General features: G+C 38.4%; 1 protein-coding gene across 1 annotated transcript; it reads right to left on the bottom strand.

The window, feature by feature from the left end:
* Positions 1–2,453: 2,453 nt before the first annotated feature.
* LOC111994518 (uncharacterized) lies at positions 2,454–4,203 on the bottom strand. Its single transcript, XM_065772326.1, has 4 exons — positions 3,480–4,203; positions 3,214–3,393; positions 2,733–3,136; positions 2,454–2,619 (listed from the first exon to the last, which is right to left on the bottom strand). The coding sequence occupies exons 1-4, from the start codon at positions 4,123–4,125 to the stop codon at positions 2,515–2,517; spliced, it is 1,335 nt and encodes a 444-aa protein (XP_065628398.1). The 5' UTR covers positions 4,126–4,203; the 3' UTR covers positions 2,454–2,514.
* Positions 4,204–9,935: the final 5,732 nt, after the last annotated feature.

Here is a 9,935-nt window from a genome sequence, read left to right as displayed (position 1 = left end):
TCTTCTTCTTCTTCTTCTTCTTCTTTTTTGGTGGCATAGAACTTACACAAATGAAATTGGATGAGTTTGTGGAAGATGTTATGAATTCGGACATCAACAAAGAATTTATGGATGATAATCGTAGTCATAGTCAGGATTAGTCTATTGTTTGCTCAAATTCTTTCAATATTGATACTTAACATTTGGCGAGTTCCAAAAATATTATATTTTTGTTGAACTATGTTATTTTATTTTGTGAAACTTTGTTATTTTGAATTTTAATTGAAGTGTATGCACTTCTTTTGGAATGTAAAAAACTTATTACTAGATGAATGTTATATTTTTGTTGAATTATATTATTTTGAATGTGGGTTGAAGACTTGAAGTGTATGCACTGCTTTTTGAGATGTAAAAATAATTATTTCTAGATAGATATTATATTTAATATTATGCAGGTAGAGATGGGTTGTATTACATTCATGTCAACCCAACACGACTCGTTTATTAAGCGTATCATATGGGTTGGGTCAGGTCAACCCGCCTTATTAATAGGTCGGGTTAGGGTTGAAGGATCATGACACGATTATTAAATGGGTTGGGTTAGGGTTGAGCCATTTAGTCGAATACCCCTACCTCGACACGACACGAACCCGACGCGCTAACCTGAATTGACACCCCTACTTGGGCATCAAGAACCAGTTCTTGTCACCAGGCCACCCCCAGGTGAATGGACAGACGGAAGTAACGAACCGCACATTGCTGAAGATCATAAAGACCAAACTAGACGATGCGAAAGGGGCCTGGCCGGAAGAACTGCCCAACGTATTATGGGCTTACAGAACCACGGCCAGAACCCCAACAGGATAGACCCCCTTCCGACTCACCTACGGTACCGAAGCCGTCATCCCTGTCGAAGTGGGAATTTCCAGCATCAGGAGAGAAGCGTTCAATGAAGAGGAAAATAGCGACCTACTCCGAATTGACCTAGATTGTCTGGACGAAGTACGAGACAAAGCATTCAGCAAGATGAAGAAATACCAAAGAAAGATGAAAGACTACTACAACAGAAGGGTGAAGCTCAGAAGACTCAACATCGAGGACCTCGTCCTGCGCAAAGTAACCCAGGCAACCAAAGATGCAACTTAAGGAAAGCTCGGCCCCACGTGGGAGGGGCCATACAAAGTCATTCACTACTCCAGACAAGGCAGCTACCACCTGGAGACCCTAGACGGACAAAGGCTCCCAAGACCGTGGAATATTGAACACTTGAAGAAATATCATCAGTAGATGTAATCAAAGGACGCAACCGTCATTCACGATTAATAAATGAATTATTCAGCCTATATTTGTGTATAATACATGCCTGGAGAAACAACGAAAAGCCAAAAAATGGCTAAGTAACAAGATTCCGCCTAGACGGATGTAAGTTACTGACGACTACAACGTCGCAAACGAAAAGCCAAAAAATGACTAAGTAACAAGATTCCGCCTTGACGGATGTAAGTTACTGACGAATACAACGTCGCAAACGAAAAACCAAAAAATGGCTAAGTAACAAGATTCCGTCTTGACGGATGTAAGTTACTGACGAATACAATGTGGCAAAAGAAAAGCCGAAAAATGGCTAAGTAACAAGATTCCACCTAGACGGATGTAAGTTACTGACGAATACAATGTCACTAAAGGAAGGCCAAAAAATGGCTGAGTAATAGGATTCCGCCCAGACGGAGGTACGTTACTAACGATTACATTAGTAACAAGATTCCGCCTAGACGGATGTACGTTACTGACGATTACATGAGTAACAAAAAGGCTAAGTAATAATCGCATGTATTGACGAATGTAAAACACACATGCAAACCAGGTATGTCTCATGAAAACGAAAAACGCTACAACAAACATATCACACATGCAATTAAAAGCATTCAACTTGCAAACACATCAAGATGCACGAAAAATAAATTAACAAAAAGAAATTACCCTTGTTTCTTTTGCCGACCCATAAACACTGGGTTCAAATATTGTTTTCCAAAAAAAAAAAAAAAAAAGATGTTCTTGAGTTAAATTTACAAAAGAGCCACCACGGGCAAACAAATAAAAGAAAATTTTCTTTAAGTAACAGGCTCAGGCGTTGGGGGCGTCAGCAACAGTGTCGTCATCAGCAGGGGCATCTCCTAGAACATCGTCAGCAGGGGTCATGGATGCAGCGGCTTCGTCAGAGGCCATCTCCTTGTCCACTTCCTCCAGATCCAGGTTTCCCATGTCGACGCCGGTTGGATGCTTGACTAGATATCTCCGCAGAAGCTCAAAGCCTTTGAAGTACTAGCTGAAGAGCACAGTATTGTACTCTTCAGTGGTCTGAAAGGCCTCAACTGACCTTGCAGCAATGGTCTTCATCATCTCTTTAGAATTCTGGAGCTGCTCGTCCTTCTCCAGGTTCAGTTGGCGCTCCACTCTGAGGTCATCACCTAAGACCTTGACCTTCTCCTTCAAAGTAGTGGTCTCGTCCATGGAGTCAATGAGGTTCTTCTTCAGCTAAGAATTCTCATTCTCTAGAGCTTGCACCTTTGACACGAGGGATGCAAGCTTAGCCTCTTGAGTAAGATACTCAGAAGCAATGTGCAAACTCTCTCCCAGTGCCTAAAAAAAAATAAAAAAAAAAATAAAAAGAAAAACACAAATTCTTCAGTAAAAATAAAAAAAATAGAAAAAAATAAAAATTTGAAAGGGGTTGCTCGAGAAAAGCACATCACCTGGACTAACTTATGGACGTGGCCACCAGCGACCGTATTAAAGGGAACTCCAGAGAAGACCTTAAGGTCGTCGGCAGTCACTATAGTATGGGCCCGATCAACCGCCAACTTCTCGTTGCTCCAGACCGACGAGCGCCCAGCGTCCTCTACCTCCTTCTCCTTCTCCTTCCCCGTCAGGCGTGGCCTCTTGGCAACGGGCGTGGGAAGCTCCTCCACTGAAGTAGACGGAGAAGCAGTCCTCGTCGTTTCGGTACCGGATAGAATGGGAGTAACGGAAGACGGCGGAGTGGCTGAGAGACCCTTCCCTACTACGCGTACCGTCTTTTTGCCTATATTAGATAAGGGCTCGCTCTTCTTCGCCCTCATCTTGGCATTCATGTCCTTGTTGAATTTCGACGTCATCTCTGCCAAAAGAAAAACGTTAGCCACGAAGGAAAGCATAAGGACAGGAAAGGTCAGTACTGACGAAGATATAACTTACTCTTTTTGCCTTCAATGTCTAGGTTCTTCAGAACAAAAGCAGAAGGCTCAGGCCCGATACAGAAGAACGCAAGAGTTTTGGGATTGACGAGGTCGTCCCAGTTCTCGATCGTCTGCGTGTACTTAATGGCCTTTTGCACGCGCTCTCTGTACCTGCTCTTGAGCTTAGGTCGTCTCTTAACTATAAGAAAGAAAGAAAGACGATGTCAGCAGCCATAAACAGGAGTGCGACAAAACTCAAGAAACGAAGTAGAAATGTTGACGCACCTAAAGTCGGGGTTTCCCACCGACGACGTAACACCGGGAGATCACCCCAAACCTCCCCCGAAGGCGTCTCAAAATCGTTCCCAGATACATAGAAGAATCTGGATTTCCAATACCTGAATGACGAAGGTAATTTCTTGACGATCCTAGTCCCTCTCTCCCAAGGCACTAGTTCATAATACCCATACTCCTTCAACGCCTTCAAACGGTACAAATACACTAGTTCGTCTACCCTAATCATATCCCCGTCGTTAGCTGCCAGCCATATCCCCATACAGCTGATTAGAATTCTCCAGGAGTTGGGCATGAGCTGCCCCGAAGCGATACCAAAATAATGCAACAGCTCCATCAGGAAGGGATGGACGGGGAACCTCAACCCACAAATGAAGGCAGCCTCATAAAAGCAAACCTTACCGGGGAAGAAGTGACACGCCCGATCTTCCACACTGGGCAGACGAACCCTAACCCTATTAGGAAACTGAAATCTATCCCTAAATCTTGCCAGCGTGTCAGCATCTAACCCACACCCCTCACCCTGAGCATAAAAAGCCCTAACCTCTCGAGAGCCCGAAACGGCTGTATCTTCGTCCACCGGGCCGCCGTTGGACGACAATCCAGTCTCAAGCTCACTCGACCTAACCTCCGACATATCTACTCGCACCCCAACCTCGTCCCTAAACCAATCCAAAGACTGACGAAGCAGAGGCACCAGATCAGCCAAAGCAACACTTAAGCAGCTACCCTCAAAAACAAAATCCTCAATGTTCGAGGGAACCCCCAAAAATCCACCTAGCTGAGCAAAAAGAAACGAAATTGAGGGACAAGCTACCCTAACCTCTGAGCTACTAAGCATGAAAAACCCAGAAAACACAACAGCGAACTAAACCCCCATAAAAAAAAAATTTAAAAAAAAAAAAAAAAAAAAACAACAACAACAACAACAACAACAACAAAACAAAAAGAAGAAGAATAGAATCAGAGCCAGGGCAGTAACAAAACAGGGAAGCAAAACACTGGAAAATAAACATACCTTGAGGAAGCAATTAGAAGAAGAAGCACCACCAAAAGAGGAGGAAGCTGTTTCGCAGAAAGAGGGCAGAAAGAGTTCGCCGGAGAAGAAGCTTAGAGCAAATGATTAGAAAACTTTTTGAAAAAAGAGAGAATGTGAGCAAAGGAAGATTTTAAACTGAGGCCTTGGAAAACTGAAAAACCAGCGGGAAGCCCAATAGTCCCACCAAATTAGAGCATTAACTGCACCTACCAGCACGTGCCACGTGTGCCACGATTTGCGAAGCGCCGCCACTTTGCATTTACTGCGGATCGAAATCCCAAACGACACCTAGACTCTTCGCATTCTATGATCGTCATTTCAATGACGAACACAGAATCGGGGGGCAACTGACGGGACTGACGAAGTTCATGGACGCACTGATGATTCCATCAACACGGACGATTCCATACTCAGGCTAGGTGAGTCGATCATACGCTTTACTGACGAACATATCCGAACCATTCAATGCAGGCAAAGCAGTTCCAAAGACAACTGTACAGTCCGTTGAAAGGTAATAATGGCACACTAAAGGGCCTCAGGCGTTACGAAAATGAGCATTAAAAACCTCCATAACTACCCAACGGCTAGAAGCCAGGAGAGGGTATATAAGCCTCCCACATTGCTGAAGAACAGGTACATACACACAGAAAACTCATTGAGACATTTTCTTAGTTCTTTCCAACTGCATTGTTCAAACATTCTTTTACTAACTTTGGCATCGGAGGCGTTGTGGCAGGCACCACACCGGTGTTCATCTCCAAGGGCTGGAAGATCGTCTCCGTCCGTCGAACAAGTACTGACGAGTTCACACTCATCAGTAGTAATCTTGCATCTCAAAAGGTAAGATTTTTTTTTTTAAATGGAAAATATCAAAACATAAATATTATTTAATTAATATTTAAAAATAAGAGAAGACTCCACTATAAATTGTCACCTTATGTCCCAAACTATGTTGAGGCGGCCATAGATTGAGCCCTATTATTGTAGACTGCAAATTTAAGCAAAGTTTGAAATTTAAAGCTTTGCGAGGTGTTCAACATAAACAACACCATTCAAAATTTACAAGTTTTAAAACTTTTTTATTTTATTTTTAAAATACATTATAAATATGTAGTATATTTGGGGCCATATTATGCATGGAATGCATTTAACATGCCAATAACAAACTTCATATTTCATGATTTTGGCATGATCATTCTGGTATTAGTAGAAAGAAATCAATTTAATTGAGACTAAAGTTATTAAAAACACACAAATATCAAAATGATAGTTGAAATACTAGTTGCAAAGAAGTGTTCGACGATTACCACCATTAGGATATTGGAGAAAACTAATCATCATTTTTTATTTTTTTTTAGCAATGGTATCCATAGCAATCCAAAGATCTAATTCTACTATCTTTAATAACTAATTCAGAAATAATCTTTCCTAAATGAATTTTTAAATGAGAATTAAAATTTGCAATCTTCTTTCCATAGCAGCAATCCTAAAAAACCCCATGTTTTCAATTCCTTCCCATACTCCATAATCTTGCTTTTGCCAATTCATTTGTATTGAAATGAGATTCAAGTTATTTGATCTTAATACTCAACAAATGCTTGTTCTCTTAAAATTCATTCTTGCCTCCAAATTTATCTCTACCTCTCTATAGATTCGTTTACTAGTGATTGAAAATTTGGATATATCTGAAAAATTAAGTCAACTCCTCTAAGAGTTTCTTGGGGTTGAATGCAATATTGCAATCACGTATTTACGAGCTAAGTCTCTTTGTATGGTTTTTTGATTGGAGATTCTAAGTTGTTGTCAAGGTCATTCAAAAAATCGTGGCATTCTTGTAACACATGTTCAAAGGTCAAACCAATATAGTACTTACATAATTCATTGATCAAATCAACAAGGACGAACAAGAGAGAGGAGATGTTGAGGACAAAAAATGAACTTCCTTGATGCAGGCAATGTCATTTTGGATAGCTTCCAAGAATACACATCTTCCAACTGATTTCTTTGGGACTAAAAGTTTATTAAAGAATAAACCCAATTAGTTTATTAAAGATTAATAACACATTACCTAGAAATACGTGAAATACTTTGAACTAAGGCCTATGGGATTCTTTTCGGTGTTCATTGTATATCATGGATTTCTATAGATATTTAGATATTGTATTATTACTTTCAGAAAATTTATGGATACAGTAAAATTTTCTAACAACTTCCACAATACTCTTAATTTGAATTATGGTGGGTTTTAGGTATAATTTACTTTATTTTATTTTGACCTATAATATTGTCAAACTTCAGCTTGTTGGAAAAAGGTTCAATTTAATGAAAATTAATAATTATTATTAAAAGTGAGAAGTTAGAACCCATAATTGTGGGTACCTATGAATGCCACATTAAGTGTAATTAGAGGGACAATAATTTTCCAATTTTGTTCTATGATTTATGTGAGAGGAATACGTCTTTTTGGTATGACTAATGGAAGGAGTACACATTTACACTCTATTTGTTTCTCTAGAAAATCTTCTATAAAAATAGTTTTTCATATTTAATTTTTTTTTTTTTTACTACAATTTTTCTTATTATTTATAATTGTGTGGTTCAATAATTACGTTCTTAGCCTAAAAGAGGCTTGAATTCGAATCCTAACGACAACCATATGACATTGGTTTAATTCAAAGTCTTTCACCTCCTAAAATCATTAGTTTCCTAGGTGAATTAAGTTCAGGTTATGACTTAACCCACTTGATCGAGCCACCTTGTTGCCTCCAGCCAACATGGGTGGGGCTGAGATAAGATTTAATCCATTATTTTTTTAAGAAGGTAGATTTAATCCACTTGATAAAATTTGTATGACCCTATTACTTCCTTATAGTGGCCTTTCTTTAGCTACAAAAAATGTGAAGGAAATAATTTCCCTTACTGTTACTTAATTGATGGACCACTTTGCAACCCCATATTATGAACATGCCTAAGGGCCTTTTTGGCTATTTATTTGATTTTCAAGAACAATTTCATTAAAAAGCTTCATTCAAAACTGTTTAGGTATTTAACCTCGTTTGGAACTAGAGTTTTTGAGAGTCAAGTTTCAATGTGAAGAACTCGACTCCCTTAAACTCGAGTTCCTAAAAAAAAAAAAAAAAAAGGGGAACTTGAAAACATTTCTGCTCATTTTTTTTATCCATGGATTTCGAGTTTTTGAAAATTGAGTTCTACCTAGAAAAATGAGACTACATAACTAAATAGTTTTAATGAAATTGTTCTTTAAAATCAGATAACAGGGCAAAATAAGCCTCCCTAAGAACTTGTTTAGAGTACTGGTGGGTTGAAACAAAGTTATTTATCCGCTTATTTAGTGTATACATATCTTTTTAAATTTTTTTTTTTTTGAGGTAATGTTTAACAAGATATTTGCTCAAATCAATAGACTAAAGAAATTCCTCTCATCCCTAATCACTAAACACCAATCTGCTTTTGCTAAAGATCAGCTTATTTCAGATAATATTATGGTTGCCTTTGAAACTCTCCATCATATGAAGAACCATAGCTCGGGTAGACATAGATTTATGGCCTTAAAACTAGATATGAGTAAGGCCTATGATAGGGTTGAATGGGTTTATTTGGAGAAACTTATGGAGAGAATGGGTTTTTGCCTTAGGTGGATGGCTCTTGTTATGAGTTGTGTAAAAACGGTGACATACTCCATTATGGTGAATGGAGAACCCATGGGAATGATTCATCCCAAACGAGGTATAAGGCAAGAGGATCCCCTCTCTCTTTTCCTTTTCCTCCTTTGTACTGAAGGTCTACATGCTTTCATTAAACACTCGGCGAGAATTGGTGATCTTAAAGGTTTTTCCTTATGTAAAAGAGGCCCGAAATTAACCCACTTGTTTTTTGTAGATGATAGCTTGCTTTTTTTCTGGGCAACCTATGAGGATTGTAATAATATTTTGAAGTTGCTAGCTGAATATGAGTCTTTGTCGGGGCAAAATTTCAAAAAAGCCAAACTACAATCTTTTTTAGCAAGTCTACATCAGCAAAAGCAAATATCAAGAATCTTCTCCAACTTCAAGAAGTTAAATCCTATGAGAAGTATTTGGAGTTGCCATCTTTTGTGGGTAGGGGAAAAAATGTGAGCTTTGATTATATAAAAGAGAGGGTATGGAGGAAGCTTCAAGGATGGGAGAGCAAGTTGTTATCACAAGCCGGTAGAGAGGTACCCATTAAATTTGTAACCCAAGCTATTCCTACCTATGCCATGGGTTGCTTTAAACTTCCTATTAGGCTTTGTGATGATATTGAGACTATGATAAGAAGATATTGGTGGGGCCAAAGGGGAGATTGAAGAAAAATTCATTGGCTCCTATGGAGTGAATTAACAAAATCTAAAATGGTAGGAGGATTGGGCTTTTGTAATTTGGCTCACTTTAATGATGCCCTTTTAGCAAAGCAAGCGTGGTGTCTTATCCATAATAAGGACTCTCTCTTTTATAAAGTGTTCAAGGCGAAGTTTTTTCCTCGTGGTTCTCTAATAGATGCAAAAGAATCCTCTTCAGGATCGTATGCTTGGAAAAGCATCTTGAGAGGTCGTGATGCCGTCCTAGAGGGAGCTTGTTGGAGGGTAGGCAATGGGAAATCTATCAAAATATGGCAACATTATTGGCTAAAGGAGAAAATTAGGAACACTGGAGGCATATTTCTAGTGTGATATATGCATACCCAGACAACAAAGCCGCCGTGGGGCTTAGCAGGGATTATAAAAGGAAAAGAAAATAACAACAATACAAAACTGAAGAATGAAACTCAAGAGTTGGCCTGTGCTTCCATTAGTCTCTATATTCTGTCAGTAAGGCTATTTATTAAGTTTTGTTTTAGGTTTTTGCTCTAAAAATAATCACATGACAATAATTAATTTTAGAACAAATTACCAATACCATTCTTGTGATATTCCATTCAAATATAGTCATTATGAGCTTTATTATGTGATATTTATCTTTTTTGTATTTAGTTTCTCGAGGCATTTTTATTATAATGATTGAAGTTTGATGATGTGACAAGTACAAACATCGTCTATTAAAAAATAATCTTTTCAAACTGAAAGAGATTATTCTATCCTAATTCCTAAATCTTATGTTCGTCAAGTGATTGTGAGATAATAATAAGCTCATCACCTAAATGGTTTTTACCCCAACTTTTGAGTAAAATAGTCTTTTTTTGTTTTTTTTTTATCATTCATTTTGAATAGTTGATTTTGACTCTACCACATCACCAAATTCCGTTAAAGCCAATTATATTAGAAGTATCACCATAGAAATCACATGCAAATTTCATGATTTAAGGATAATAATATTTGTATATTGTATTTTTCCCAAAAAAAAAATAATAAGTCTAAAGAGTAAGAGATACCC

This window comes from Quercus suber, unplaced genomic scaffold (assembly GCF_002906115.3).
Source record: "Quercus suber isolate HL8 unplaced genomic scaffold, Cork oak 2.0 scaffold_56, whole genome shotgun sequence".
Taxonomy (NCBI): domain Eukaryota; kingdom Viridiplantae; phylum Streptophyta; class Magnoliopsida; order Fagales; family Fagaceae; genus Quercus; species Quercus suber.
This window is presented reverse-complemented; position numbering and strand designations above follow the sequence as displayed.